This window comes from Lineus longissimus, chromosome 4, assembly GCF_910592395.1.
Source record: "Lineus longissimus chromosome 4, tnLinLong1.2, whole genome shotgun sequence".
In the NCBI taxonomy this organism is placed as follows: Eukaryota; Metazoa; Nemertea; class Pilidiophora; order Heteronemertea; family Lineidae; genus Lineus; species Lineus longissimus.
The window spans coordinates 6,797,678-6,812,818 of NC_088311.1; the positions used below are offsets into that span (position 1 = coordinate 6,797,678).

The window sequence follows — 15,141 nt, forward strand, 5'->3', positions numbered from 1 at the left end:
AATCAAGTGCGAATGCAGCGCCACCTACAACATAGGCATGGCTGTACAAAATCCAGAATTCGAAGCTTTATCCCAGTTTTTGGGTGTCAATCTCAAAAAATACAAATTAAAATACAATGATAAGGTTTGTGGGTCATGCGCTAATGATAAGTCAACGGCCAGACGTGAAATTTTTGCCATCGGCTGTGTAAATGACTGGAAATGCGAGGTCAATCTGTCTCGGGTCTGCAAGTGCAAGCTAAAATTATTCATTTCAAATTCACATTCTAAATTTCTACTTTCTATTTAATTTCATTCTCTTTCAGGTCCCACAAATCAGTGCCAACAAAAACTCAATCAATGGCCATGGGACAGTATGCAAATATCTGGCGAGTGCATCAAATAAAAATCTTCTAGGTAAGTGCATGAATTAACAAGTGATTGACATTATGAATGATGGTGCTGAGAGATAGGCCTATGATTGAATGGCAGCGAATGGGTTCGGCAGTTAGAAATGAGATAAAGATGGGAGTCTTCACGAAAAGCTTATTTTTAGATCTTGTCATGGGAGGAGGACTAGAGCAGCAGCTATTATCATTACTCCTCCACTGGTAAAGGTGAATCCTAAGAACGATAGCCAAAGACTGTTAACATAGGCTATTTGCCATTGACTTTCATTGATTATTTGATTGATATTTTAGGATCATCGATTGAAGAAGAGGCAGCAATTAGTCAGTGGATTGAATATCGACTGACACAGGTTGATAGGTCATCAAAAGAGCAAGACGTGTTGGTCGTACTCAAAGTAAGTAAGAAGAAATCAGGCCCGGAGTCAAAAATAAGTACAGTTAAGTTAATTGCTCAGTGCAAATGAGTCACTGAGCAATGAACTGCAGTCACTAAAAGACGAAAAGTCTGCTCTACTTAGCAAGTCAGTTTCCATTGTCTAACTTTAATATTATTTTTTTCAGGAATTAAATGACTACCTAGGTGATAAAGTGTATCTTGTTGGACACAGATTATCGCTAGCCGATATTCTCCTTTATTATGGAATGCATAGCATTATGGTAAGTAATTGCTTGTCAAAATAAGATGCTGCATACTATGACATCATATTGACTGGAGTGCATTTCCAATACATGTAATGTAGATTATGTTAAACTGAGATATTCAGACAGCATAGAACTAGATAGTGAGCAGAGTCCTGAACAAAGATGTTTATTCAAGTTTATTATGAGCTACCTTGTCCTACGTCATATTATCCCTGAAAAAGTGAGAATGTCTGAGATTGCAATGTGTTTTGACCTATACTAGGGCTTGCTTGAAAAGCATCGCATAAAAAAAGTGTTGCATATAAAAGTGTCATGAATACTGTGCTTCAACTTTTACCTTAGTCTTATAATTATTTCTCTTTCAGTCCAATTTAACATTTTATGACAAGGAAAAATATATGAATTTATCGAGGTGGTTTGACCAGGTAATTATTTTAGTTTATACTTAAGTTTTTGTCCCAGTATCCTGAAGTACATAGATGAAATGTATTTTCAATCACAGAGGTCATTGCACCTCCGTGCTTCTTACACTTATGGCTTCAATCGCCACATCATTTAAATGTTATGTGAAAAAGAGATTCATTGTGACCTGACTTTCTATGTCAGGCCTGGCAAAAGATGCCTCCTAGTGTAGCTTGCTTTTGAAAACTCTCAGCTTAAGACCAAATAACCTGTCACTGCAGTGATCAGTAAAAGTGCCCAATGATAGCACATGGTTTTACTTGAGAAATTTCTGTTGCTTTTATTCACTACGTGATCTTTTCTGTAGGTTCAACACATAGAAGGAGTGCGGCCACATGATCTACCCCTCGTAGTATTCCAGAAGAGTCGACTTTACACCATGGATTTGTCATGAATGTCTACTTTGTGATTGGTGTCGTGGTGACTTGCGTATGAAATGGAATAAACGAGAAACATATCGATGTGTTTGAATTCGAATGTCACTGCACAAACCTTCTCTTAGGCCGAAGTTACATAGACCTCATTCGTTCATTTCCCAGGACTCATTTTCCCCTTTTGCTTTCGTTCCCCTGTAAAAGCACGGCCTTGTGGCGTGCATTCACCGAGGAATGAAAGAAAAACCCGGAAAGTGACTCGTGGTAAATGAATGAATGAGGTCTATGTAACTTCGGCCTTAGGTACTCGACACAGGTTGTATTCACAAACAATGACTCTTTTCTCAAAAACACTGCACGTTTGACACAGGGTTATAAGCCTTTGTCCTGTTGTAAGCCAAGATGTGGACAATAGGGCATGTGGCTTGTTGAAAAAGTTAAATCAGGAAAAGACATTTTACAAAATCATGACTGCAATCCCAGAATAGATAATAAAATGCAGATAAAGTTAATACTTACTAAAGTGCTTAACACATTCCGACTTGGAGGTCCACGATATCTGATGAAAATCAAGATCTGCACATCATTGTAAAATTACTTGTGGTCTACTGTTGTAGTGTTGTAGCCTTTGTGCTTTTAGTCAATGCACTGCCATTCCCTCACTTGCGGGAAATATTGCCCGAAGCTTGTCTCTGTATAGAACACAACTAAATTTCTTAACTGTCATGTGCGACCCTGGAGGATTTCCATTTTTTCCCCTCCTGAAAATGGTTTAATTTGACAGCAGAAACGAAAAGAAATATGCTTTAGCTCTCTGTATAACCTCAAACTTTCCAAGCGAGGGCAGTCCTAAGGACAACATTTCACATGGAAAATGTTTCAGTTTTTTGCTTTTGCCACTGTCACTCCCCTGAATATTCCTCATGAACTAATATCTGAATATTTCTCATGAACTGATATGTGTGTAATATCAGTGTTTCGTTTTGCAATCAAAATATTGTTAAAATCAAATCCCTGACACTGGTTGTTTTAGAGATTATGTAGAGGGCACCGTTCATCATTTTGTATTATATGTGATGGAATTAACTTATGAATAAATGTCTTTTATACACATTTGTGTCCTGTTGGTCTCTTGTTGGGAGGGACTCTTATCATGAATAAAATGACATGTCTCGGAAGGGATTTTCCCTTGCTGGGCAACACTAAGGTGTCAAGATTCATGTAACGTAACAACCAGTAACTTGAGGACCTCATTCCTGCTGGGACACTAGTGACTAATGCATTAAGATTCATGTCGCACCAGTCTCTGAAGTGTCTGATTAATGAAAGATTTTGAAAGTAACAACGACGCTGGAGAGAGACCTGTCTGTACTTCTTTAGATTAATGTCTGGTGTCTGGATGGACTCCATAGTGCTGGTTGGCACTTGGGTGTGTAGATTCACAAGTCACAACCAGTCACCAGAAGGACACTTCATGTTTATTGGGACTTAGGTGTAAAGCTCCATCCATCAGATACTGGAGGGACGTATACTGATTGGCTCCGAGGCAGTAAGATTCAAGACACAACCAGTCTTTGGTGAGTGCTAAATTCATGCCACAACCAGTCACTGGAGGGGCTCATTCATGCTGCGAGGCACTGAGGTGTCGGGATTTATGTCACAACCTGTCATTGAGGGACTCATTCGTGCTGCTTGGGACTGAGGTGTTGGGATTCAAGTCACAGCCAGTCTCTGAGGGACTCATTCATGCTGCTTGGCACTGTGGTGTCGGGATTCAAGTCACAACCTGCCTCTGAGGGACTCAATCGTGCTGCTTGTCACCGAGGTGTCGGGATTCAAGCCAAAACCAGTCTCTGATGGACTCATTTGTGCTGCTTGGCACTGAGGTGTCGTGATTTAAGCCACAACCAGTGTCTGAGGGACTCATTCGTGCTGCTTGGCACTGTATTGTTGAGATTCATGCCAGAGCCAGTCTCCGATGGACTCATTCGTGCTGCGTGGCACTGAGGTGTTTGGATTCATGCCAGAGCCAGTCTCTGATGGACTCATTCGAGCTGCTTGGCACTGAGTTGTTGAGATTCATGCCAGAGCCAGTCTCTGAGGGACTCATTCGTGCTTCTTGGCACTGAGTTCTTGGGATTCAAGTCACAGCCAGTCTCTGAGGGACTCATTCGTGCTGCTTGGCACTGTGGTGTTGAGATTCACGCCAGAGCCAGTCTCTGATGGACTCATTCGTGCTGCTTGGCACTGAGGTGATGGGATTCCAGACACAATCTGTCTCTGAAGGACTCATTCGTGCTGCTTCGCACTGAGGTGTCGGTATTCAAGCCACAACCAGTCCTTGAGGGACTCATTCGTGCTGCTTGGCACTGAGGTGTCGGGATTCAAGCCACAACCAGTCTCTGAGGAACTCATTCGTGCTGCTTGGCACTGTGGTATTGAGATTCATGCCAGAGCAAGTCTCTGATGGACTCAATCGTGCTGCTTGGCGCTGAGTGTGTTGGAATTCAAGTCACAACCAGTCTCTGAGGGACTCATTCGTGCTGCTTGGCACTGTGATGTTGAGATTCATGCCAGAGCCAGTCTCTGATGGACTCATTCGTGCTGCTTGGCACTGTGGTGTTGAGATTCAAGTCACAGCCAGTCTCTGAGGGACTCATTCGTGCTGCTTGGCACTGTGGTGTTGAGATTCATGCCAGAGCCAGTCTCTGATGGACTCATTTGTGCTGCTTGGCACTGAGTTCTTGGGATTCAAGTCACAGCCAGTCTCTGAGGGACTCATTCGTTTTGCTTGGCACTGTGTTGTTGAGATTCATGCCAGAGCCAGTCTCTGATGGATTTATTCGTGCTGCTTGGCACTGAGGTGTTGGAATTCAAGTCACAGCCAGTCTCTGAGGGACTCATTCGTGCTGCTTGGCACTGTGGTGTTGAGATTCATGCCAGAGCCAGTCTCTGATGGACTCATTTGTGCTGCTTGGCACTGAGTTCTTGGGATTCAAGTCACAGCCAGTCTCTGAGGGACTCATTCGTTTTGCTTGGCACTGTGTTGTTGAGATTCATGCCAGAGCCAGTCTCTGATGGATTTATTCGTGCTTCTTGGCACTGAGGTGTTGGAATTCAAGTCACAGCCAGTCTCTGAGGGACTCATTCGTGCTGTTTGGCACTGAGATGTTGGGATTTAAGTCACAACCAGTCTCTGAGGGACTCATTCGTGCTGCTTGGCTCTGTGGTGTTGAGATTCATGCCAGAGCCAGTCTCTGATGGACTCATTCGTGCTGCTTGGCACTGTGGTGTTGGGATTCAACCCACAACCTGTCTCTGAGGGACTCATTCGTTTTGCTTGGCACTGTGTTGTTGGGATTCAACCCACAACCTGTCTCTGAGGGACTCATTCGTTTTGCTTGGCACTGTGTTGTTGGGATTCAAGCCACAACCAGTCTCTGAGGGACTCATTCGTGCTGCTTGGCTCTGTGGTGTTGAGATTCATGCCAGAGCCAGTCTCTGATGGACTCATTCGTGCTGCTTGGCACTGTGGTGTTGGGATTCAACCCACAACCTGTCTCTGAGGGACTCATTCGTGCTGCTTGGCACTGTGTTGTTGGGATTCAACCCACAACCTGTCTCTGAGGGACTCATTCGTTTTGCTTGGCACTGTGTTGTTGGGATTCAAGCCACAACCAGTCTCTGAGGGACTCATTCGTGCTGCTTGGCTCTGTGGTGTTGAGATTCATGCCAGAGCCAGTCTCTGATGGACTCATTCGTGCTGCTTGGCACTGTGGTGTTGGGATTCAACCCACAACCTGTCTCTGATGGACTCATTCGTGCTGCTTGGCACTGTGTTGTTGGGATTCAACCCACAACCTGTCTCTGAGGGACTCATTCGTGCTGCTTGGCACTGAGGTGTTGGAATTTAAGTCACAACCACTCTCTAAGGGACTCATTCATGCTGCTTGGCACTGTGTTGTTGAGATTCACGCCAGAGCCAGTCTCTGATGGACTCATTCGTGCTGCTTGGCACTAAAGTATTGGGATTCAAGTCACAACCTGTTTCTGAGGGACTCATTTGTGCTGCTTGGCACTGAGGTGTTGAAATTTAAGTCACAACCACTCTCTAAGGGACTCATTCATGCTGCTTGGCACTGTGTTGTTGAGATTCACGCCAGAGCCAGTCTCTGATGGACTCATTCGTGCTGCTTGGCACTGAAGTATTGGGATTCAAGTCACAACCAGTCTCTGAGGGACTCATTTGTGCTGCTAGTCACTGAGGTGTCAGGTTTCAAGTCACAACCAGTCTCTGAGGGACTCATTCGTGCTGCTTGGCACTGAGGTGTTGGGATTCAAGTCACAACTAGTCTCTGAGGGACCTTATTCGTGCTGGTTTGAAAAACAACTGGAAAAATATCTTCAGTAACATATCATGGTTTTATTAAAATCAATTTTCATGATCATATTGATTTTGCATAATACAATTAAATATGTGAATATATACAATAGAAATTCATAATCCTATACAAATAAAACTATAGATGGTAGAAAATGACTTCCAGTGAAGATAATTTCAATTGGCATTGGACATGAACCTGACACGGTACTATTATCATTATCATCACGGTGACAGATCACCAGTGTGATTAAGCCGATTCTGGTGAAATAAATGCCATTTGGCTAGCACAATGAATTGAGAAGCTTTTTTCTAACTTATCCTTTTCATTTCTATGATAATATATGTCTCATTTGCCGAATATAGCCACTTCACCGAAACACAAAAATCACCAGCCATCATAACGTCCAATATTAAGCCCTACTTTGCAATTTATTCACCTGTTTTTGTACTATACTGGTCAACTTTCTTGTACTTGTTGACGACATAGGTGAAAAGATGTTATGAGGTAGACATCTGTCTATGGCAGGGTAACATAAAGATACTAGTAGTTCTAAAGACCTATTGACGCAGACCAAAAATGCCTTCCGCACCAAAAGAATGTAACATATGTTCAGGACTTAGTTATTCACTACAAAGAGTATTTTTATAGTCATGGCATACAACCACTGCAGGTCCACACACAATCTCTCTATATTTACAATAAACGACAATCATGTCATTAGGAAAACACTATGCCTATTCTTTTATGGACTGAAATAGGAGACCATCCTACCTTTGTATCCTTTGAAAAGTTGACAAAGAACAGGACTTTAATTGTCCCCAAATCTGAATGTATGAATTGAAAAAGGATTTCGCTGACATCTCTTCAGGTGAACAATAAACCTTTTAACCTCATGTAATTTTCACAGGTTTGTTGATTTTTTTCTCTCTAATGTTTTCAAATATAAGAACAAGCATAGTGTTTTCCAATGATCAAACAGCTGATATATATTTTACTTTTTGACACCGGTTTACGTTACATCTTTCCCCCCACCCCTCTGAATTATGCTACATGTACTTTCTAATATTCTCTGAGCATGAGTGTATGGCACATCCAAACAAGATCCTTCAGATCCTTTTCAGAAATATATAAACCAAAACTACTTTATTTCGGACAGTGATTCTCGATACAGTAGAAATTCTCTCTTAACAACACCGTCAAGACTGATAAGTTCTGGCCTTAATGGTGAGGTATCCTGATTAGAGCGATCGAATTGAATGAAAACAACCAATATGGGACCAAAACTAGTGTCCTTAATTAAACAAGTGTCAATCACCAGATATAAGTACAATACATGTACATTTGTACATATTCAACTACAACTAAAACCCGACAGTTATTGACAGATTTGAACACATTAAAATCTACAATTATTTGAACACCCTTAAACAATTTATACGGATGATGATTATGAAATAAAGCCAATTTACTCATGTAAAATTGTATAGTAATGCATGTCTAAGCTTCCCAAGGCTGAAGCAATGCATTGGTAATAACAGGCCTAGAAATAGATGTAGTGCTTTTATCAGCATTCTTTTCCCGCCCCTTGAACTTAAATGACCAAACACGAAAGCAATTAGCTTTGCAAGAATCTAGAGAGCTAGCTTCAGCATTGCCCAAGCTGTATCATCTGAATGCACATCAATATCTTACGCAGATTTAACAAGTCAACACAGAAGAAGGTTTAACACACAGTTTGCAAATAAAGATAGGCTTAAATCTAGATAACAAATTTAAACTCAAAAAATGGATTCTGCATTGAAAGGGTTAACCTTGGAGGGATTCTACTGTACAAAAGTTAACAGATGATGGGTGAACTATAATGAAATAACTAGAAAACATTGTTCTCATTGACAACCAAGCACAGTTGACCAGTATAAGGCTGCCTTTCCATAGGCTGTGGTATTGGGCAATTGTAATGAAAGTAGGAGGAAACCTACGCTGTCAGAATAAGAGGGAACAATCCTTGGATATGCAGCCTTATGTACCAAGTGGGCTCAGAAGTCAGTTGACGGACTAGATCTAGATCTATGGAAGAAAATGTATACCTTAATACATTCTACAGCTAATAAAGCCTCTACTACCTTGGCCTTCACTGTATTTTCAAGCCATAAGTCCTTTCTTCAATTTTCTTTCCAAACTTTTGATATTTGTATACTAATCTGACCAGGACATTTGGTGAAATCAATAGCAAGATTGTCGTCTTTCCCATCCAGATAAACTGACCTCAGGTCATCAAACAATCCTACTGAATACATAGAGTATCAAGCTGTTATATTCTCAGGGGATGGCCAACTTGACTGACCAAACATGATATCAAATACCAAATAGACATCAAAGACCCTCTCTACCAAATTTTATCAGGTTGAGTGATGATACACGAGTATTTCATATTGAACGGCCTAAATCCACCAGAATGAAAACTTTCCACCAAAGTTCTGAATATTCAATAGTTTCCCTAATATCATTTTTCTGTCCTTTCCGGATTTGATTCCTCCGACTTCTCTTCTGCTTCAGTATCTTCCTCCTCATCGTCATCTCGACTGATCAGTAAAAGTGGCGCCATCCCGATGGTACAGCCGATAGCAACACCTATCATTCGACCCTGCAATCACAGAAAAACATAGTTGATGAAATATTTAGTGAATCTTTTTGTCAGAAAAAAGCTTTCTGCTGTAGCCTCATCTTTATTTTGGGATTTTCATGTTTGGCACCCTAGAGGCCAAAATTTGAACTAATGATGCCCATCACAGAACTTATCCGAGATACTGACCTCTGAAAAAGTTCCCATCGGCTGAGTCTTTTGTGTCCTTATTGTCAAAGTGATCATGCAAGCAGTGAATGGACATTTTCAAGTCCACCTCTGAAACGCAGCACTGCCAAATCCCCACTGGCAATTCTTTTGATTAGTATGATAGCACAGTGGTATTCCTCTGAAGATGATTATCAAACGATCAAGAATAGCCACAACTCAATTATCAATCATAAGATGTAATTATCAAGTTGGATAGCCACACCTTTGAACATCATCTAAATAAAGTACCGTAGCAACAACAAGACTGGCCTGGGTAACTTCAAAGAGTACTTCAATGAGTCAATAATGTTTGACTTTTTGATACTTATGAGATTACTTACAGGTCTGAGCAGCAGCAACTCAGTGCTCAGGACTGACATTCATATTTGCCATCTCTGCCAACCAGGTACCTAATTACCTCTGGATTGAGAGAGGTAAGTCAGGCCAAGTGTCTTGCCCAAGGCCAAGGACACCAAGATAACAGTGTCAGTCCTGTAAGGCTTGAACCCATGGCTTCCTGGGTCAATCATCAGCCCGGCACTCTTACCACCAGTCAACTGATCTCTAATCGCAACACTTACCAAGGTGGATATGAGCTTTGTTGTTTTGAGGTCCACTTGCTCTGGAGATAACTCAGGAGGTAAGATTCCTATTTTACTCGCCATCTCCTCCACATAGCCGGCAGTCCTGTGATGGAGAAATTGAGTGAAATAACAGGAAATAGGCCATGGGCTAAAGGTTACTCCCTATTTGCTCTTTTTTTTTAAAAAGTTGACTCATGAGGAATATTTAGAAAAAACAGAAATGAGTAAGTGTCATGAAAGCACAACAGTACTTACCCTATTCCAGCTACATCTGACACCATATTCCCGAGGGCAGCAGCTGAAAAGATTGGACACTGATTACATCTGAGTGCACAACAAGTTAGATGTTAACTGGTCTTGTCACTTCATGAAGAATTCACTATAATATTTTTGCCATTACATCTGAAGAATCTGACGAAGGGCTCTCAACGAGTAGGGGAGTTATAAGATATTTGACAATATTCCATACTGTCAGATTTGACGAAAATTCTAACACACCTTAGTATTCAAACTACCTGGTGCCTTATTTTGGCAGCAGCGGTACCGACCGTGCAGTGCTTATTCCTCATGACACACATATCTTACCTGCCATTGTTGAAAGGCCCAGGAAAGCACCAAAAGTATTATCGATATATTCACCCTATAATGAAAGATGTAAGATGTAACGAATGGCTGCTTAAGTGGTCACTGGAAATAAAATTTTGTTAAAATAACTTTTTGTGCCTATTTGACTAATATTGTTTGATTACAGCTGTTATCCTTGCCCTTTCTTCCTGAAGTCTTCCAACTGAACAGTTTTGAGACGACGACGACAAAGATGACATCAAATGCTGGATTGAAAAAGTTTGCAAAAAAAGTCAACTTACGGCAGTTATCATCACAATGTTATCTAACGTTCCGAAACCAACAAATGGAAGACCGCAGAATATGGCAACTGAAATGATATGAAGTTAGGTATAACACGAACAGAAACTGAACATAAAAATGCTTGTCAGAGATGATACAGGTACAATCCAAGGGCCAGGGCCAGCTCATTTTGAAAGCTCACATAAAAATCTTTCAAAATTTAAAAGTTCTCTTAAGAATTAGAATTTGCACTGATGTAGAATTTGTTGTCTGGTTACATCACTTGACAAAACCACCACAACCGAGTGAAAGCCAACACCATGTAGCGGCAGTGGAAGTTTGGCTGGTAGCCCATTGATGAATAGTTAATGGCAAAATAGTATGGTCAATGGTAAATGTATCTTTCATCAATATTAGTGCAGGCAGACATAAAGCATTGATTAAATGTTTGGAATGTGAGTCATGTACTGATTAGAGATGGATCTGTACCACATTCTACAAAGTGCTTGGAGGTGACCTTCAATCATGTCAATACTGAGTTTATACTAGGTATTTGTTCACAGCAATTTGAGGATTCTCAGAGTCTGTGAAGCAAGCACTGAAAAGTGTCTGGGCAAACTACCAGTACCACTGGCAGCCTTCAGCAATGAGACAGGTCATCCATTTTGCCTAGGAGACTTCTAATTCCCAAACCCACCTATCCAATGAAGAGGTTCATTCATCATCGTTAAGCCAAGGTTAGAAGAGCAGCTTCACCTTCAGTATATAAATGCTACCTCACTGCATGGTACATGTCAGCTCAGATGTCAGGAACACACATCAATTCAACCTGTTCCTTTCTGTTCAGCATCTTGGGATACAGACAGACAGACAACATTGGGAGAAAAATCACAGCAAAGTTGAGCATGTTCAGGTATGTCCAACGAAGTGAAGCCTTGGTTTTATTTCCCCGGGAGGCCAACCTCTTTCTTTAAAGTGAGCTATGAGAGAACGCATAGTCTAGACAGTAATCTTTCCTTTTATCATCAAAAGTAGATAAATAAACGTACTTTACAGTTACATGTACTTTACATGATAACTTACTAAACAAAAAAATGATCAATTAGTGCTTCTTATTAATAACACGAATTGATAACTAGACTAATTCTTGGTTACATACAAACATTAGACCCACCCCTGCACAAATGACCAATAAGTAATGCTCATAGTCATAACCATCAAAGCAAATTCCACACAAATGACCAATTAGTACTTCTCATAATCGTAGGTAATCCATCTATAATTCAAGACAATAAATCAATACAACAACATCCTCAAAGGAAAATAACAAAGACAATGCAGGACGCCAATAATAGCCTCAGCCAGCTTTCTTTCTGTCAAAAGCGGAAAACTAATCTGGATCTCAATCTGAATCTGATATAATACCGTAATGTACATGATTCTGTGCAGTATGCAGTTGTCTATCTATTCTGACACTCAGTCCTGACACTCTGTCTTTGAGTATGACAGTGACAACTCGGACATGATACAGTTAGATCTGATCAGAGGTTTGTATTCTGGACAATGTAGTGAGATGCTTTCCTTGCAACTGAAAGTCACCAAAGTTTCTTGTTTTGTTGCCTAGCGCTTCAAGGGGTCAGTAACTGAGCATGTAAAGAGTGTGTCGTATTGTCATGAAAACCACCAACACATTTAACTCAATTTACAGAAAGTAAAGAAAAGATATGTAAAACAAGGATAGAATGCAAATTAATCGCAACAAAAATGAAGTTAGGAAGAAAGAAAGAATGCTTTTATATAACTTACGTTGACGCTTTTGTGAAAATGAGAGTTTTGGGACGATTATTGGTTCCACTTCTGAAAGTGAAAACAAAAGACAAATTATTATTATTTATTTACATTTGGAATCAGCAACAGGGACTGACTGATTGCTGAGAATGTTTGTCTTTTACATCATGAAACATCTACAAATGTAATAAGATGAACAAATCCTTTGTCTGCACTATAGAAAGCAATAACCATTAGGCCATCGTGGCTTTCTGATGAAAAAAATTAAAAAATTAGTCGACATGCAGTGGATTAAACAAATAGAGAAAGAAATTCGAAATCAAAACATGCCCCAGTTTGCAATGGACTGTTGTCTGCACTGGAGGACATCTAATAGCATAAAGATATGAACCAACACCTGAGCCTCATGCTAAGCGATGAACTTTAAAATCAGCCCACACCCCCGGCCTCAAAATTCAACTTTTTAAAGGGTAGCTAAATAAAACTATTGAAATGATTTCATAATGTTAGAGAAGATTGATATTTTGTTGCGTACAAAGCTGGGATGGGGTATGGGCAACTTTTCATGCCATCATGGTGATACTAAGAAAGCACAGCAGCAAGTACAGCGATTGAGGGTTCGAGACACGCAGTGCCACTCGGTTACTGGCCTGAAATGGAATAAAAGCAGTATGTGCCCTCCTTGGTTTCAACACAAAGTTGTCTGGATTAGGCTGGGAAGAATGTTTTAAAGCGCAGTAAGTACAGTCAGTTGGTAGTACAGTCAGAGAACTTATGTTTTATATTTTCAAAGTGGCTATTCTTACGACTAGTCGTAACTTAGGATTTATGCGATTTTAGAGATTAAACTGAGGATCTAGGGAGATAAGACTAGTGTAAAGGAAGGGTTAGGGTTAGGGTTGGCGCTAGGAGTAGGTGTTACTGTTAGGGTCAGGGTGAGCGTCAGGGTTAGGATTAAGGCCCAAAAAGGTGAAAATGATCGTCGTAAGAATAACCAGTAGTTTGTATGTAAAATGCATTAGGGATCGTCGTAAGAATAGCCGCGGCCTTATATTTTCACCAGATGACAACGACTGACGATGATTTATCGGCACTCAGCCTCCACGGAGGAACTTGCAGAAATAGGAAAGATGGTATTACGTGCATTATGGTGATTGTTTAAACGGCAAGTCTGTGCAATCATTGATTTGAAAAGGTTAAGTAGATTTATTAGAGCTGTGGTATTATCGTGATGCATGTCCACATGCAGGTATGCCTCATGCCAGTATAGTATGATCACAAACTGAATCTATCCTATCATTTTCTCATTATTCACCTTTGGCTTTATATCAAAATTGACATGATTGAGAAGAATAGAAAAAGTCCCAATAACTAGGTTCCCAAACAAACAGTTTCTGTAATTGCTACACTAAAGGATTCTATCAGGATAATAAGTGATGACCAAAGTCATGATATTGAAGGACAGATTTTAAGCCACTTCAAGACTGCAAGGGTTGTTAGGTGTTTTGAAAATAATGAAACCACATTTTATACCCTTTTTAAAAATCTCTCGAACTTCTAATTTGTGGGATGCATCACTACCATCATGACCAGAGAATATACCTTGAGGTTGCAAAGATTCTGAAATACAAGTCATTCATCATAAAGGCTAATTAAAAGCAATACAAATAAAGTACAGCATGCACAAAGCTCTGACCTGAATTTACTAGTAGCCAACAACAAACATTCGTGCAATACTCTGTGCCTTTATAATAATAAATAGCTGTAAGGGAGGGGAGTCTCTCTCATGTTCTTCTTAACTAAAAGTAGTAAAAAAATGTACATGCTTTTCACTATCACTTATCAGTCAGAGCCAACCAATCCTATTCCTAAAATTACACACACAACTCACCAACTACTACATGTAATTCTGAAGCGAAAGGGGCAGAATAAACATTCGGGTAATGATACTGTTGACACTTTTAGAACACCAGATAAATGGATTCTCTACAGTAGTACTGGTACAGAACATTTCTCGGACATATCACCATTGCCGGAAGTAAGGTTCGACAGAGACAAGCAACAGAGAAGAATGAAGACAGGAAGAAGAGGCCGTCCCATGACTTAGACTGATGTCAGCGTCAGTGATGATGCCCACTTCACTGACAGAATTGTGTTTCTTCTCAGACAGTAGGCCTACTGCTGACAGCCTTATGTATGACGGACGTAACACATTTTGTATCCGTTGAGACGGCTAGCTGCATCACCATATCGGGAGTTGATCTAAGCCTAGGGCTAGGCTAACCCGATCGCCATAAACGAACAACAAACATCTTGCTCATACATACCCTGTGCATTTCTTTTTTCTTTTGCCTTCTCGAATTCTGATAATTCATTCATTAGCTTCATTCTCTGTTTGGAATCTAAACTATAGATCAAATCCTTGGCCCAGTTGTCGTGCCGCGGTTTATGATGCTGATGTTCACCGAGGCCTGGGGCCTTTACCTTTTCCTGGTCCGATTTACTTGAACATTTTCTACATATAGTTACAATTGGCACTCTTATTGATTGGTATTTACATTCTGATTTTGATTTCTGAACGAAAGTCCAAGAAAAAGTCCTTGAAACATAGCCAAAACGACGAAAATAGGACAAGCTTGTTGCCATTTTCAGTCACGACTTTCTAGCAGCCGTCCTTGGTAATAACTCAGACCAGTTGTAACAGGTAAAAGAACATCTGATTAACTGACTTAAAACTAAATTACTCCCTAAAATATTACCTTAACTATACAACTATGGTACTTTTTAAAACGTTGTATGTATTTTCAAGTGATAAAAGTAATCTTATTTGATAAAAAA

The 15,141-nt window shown here is 40.3% G+C and overlaps 2 protein-coding genes across 3 annotated transcripts; one reads left to right on the forward strand and one right to left on the reverse strand.

Moving 5' to 3' along the window:
* Positions 1–32: 32 nt before the first annotated feature.
* Positions 33–2,959, forward strand: LOC135486458 (eukaryotic translation elongation factor 1 epsilon-1-like). Its single transcript, XM_064769252.1, has 6 exons — positions 33–124; positions 306–396; positions 681–784; positions 951–1,046; positions 1,397–1,456; positions 1,801–2,959. Exons 1-6 carry the CDS (start codon positions 38–40, stop codon positions 1,885–1,887), a joined length of 525 nt encoding a protein of 174 aa, XP_064625322.1. The 5' UTR covers positions 33–37; the 3' UTR covers positions 1,888–2,959.
* A 3,311-nt stretch (positions 2,960–6,270) lies between these two features.
* On the reverse strand, positions 6,271–14,974 carry LOC135486369 (transmembrane protein 65-like). Of its 2 annotated transcripts, XM_064769116.1 has the most exons (8): positions 14,631–14,974; positions 13,837–13,923; positions 12,322–12,372; positions 10,536–10,603; positions 10,255–10,309; positions 9,925–9,967; positions 9,667–9,772; positions 6,271–8,896 (listed from the first exon to the last, which is right to left on the reverse strand). In XM_064769116.1, the coding sequence occupies exons 1-8, from the start codon at positions 14,947–14,949 to the stop codon at positions 8,756–8,758; spliced, it is 870 nt and encodes a 289-aa protein (XP_064625186.1). In that variant the 5' UTR covers positions 14,950–14,974; the 3' UTR covers positions 6,271–8,755. The 2 variants fall into 2 exon arrangements, with proteins under 2 accessions (XP_064625186.1, XP_064625187.1); XM_064769117.1 differs by lacking the exon at positions 13,837–13,923.
* Positions 14,975–15,141: the final 167 nt, after the last annotated feature.

Excerpts from the sequence above, each read along its gene's own strand:
- LOC135486369 (XM_064769116.1), bottom strand. The coding sequence starts at position 14,949 with ATGGCAACAAGCTTGTCCTATTTTCGTCGTTTTGGCTATGTTTCAAGG. Across the intron at positions 12,373-13,836 it reads TCGAGAGATTTTTAAAAAGG|AAGTGGAACCAATAATCGTC; the intron begins GTATAAAATGTG and ends TTTCACTTTCAG. Across the intron at positions 10,310-10,535 it reads ACATTGTGATGATAACTGCC|GGTGAATATATCGATAATAC; the intron begins GTAAGTTGACTT and ends CTTTCATTATAG.
- LOC135486458 (XM_064769252.1), top strand. The coding sequence starts at position 38 with ATGGCTGTACAAAATCCAGAATTCGAAGCTTTATCCCAGTTTTTGGGT. Across the intron at positions 125-305 it reads AATTAAAATACAATGATAAG|GTCCCACAAATCAGTGCCAA; the intron begins GTTTGTGGGTCA and ends ATTCTCTTTCAG. Across the intron at positions 397-680 it reads ATCAAATAAAAATCTTCTAG|GATCATCGATTGAAGAAGAG; the intron begins GTAAGTGCATGA and ends TTGATATTTTAG.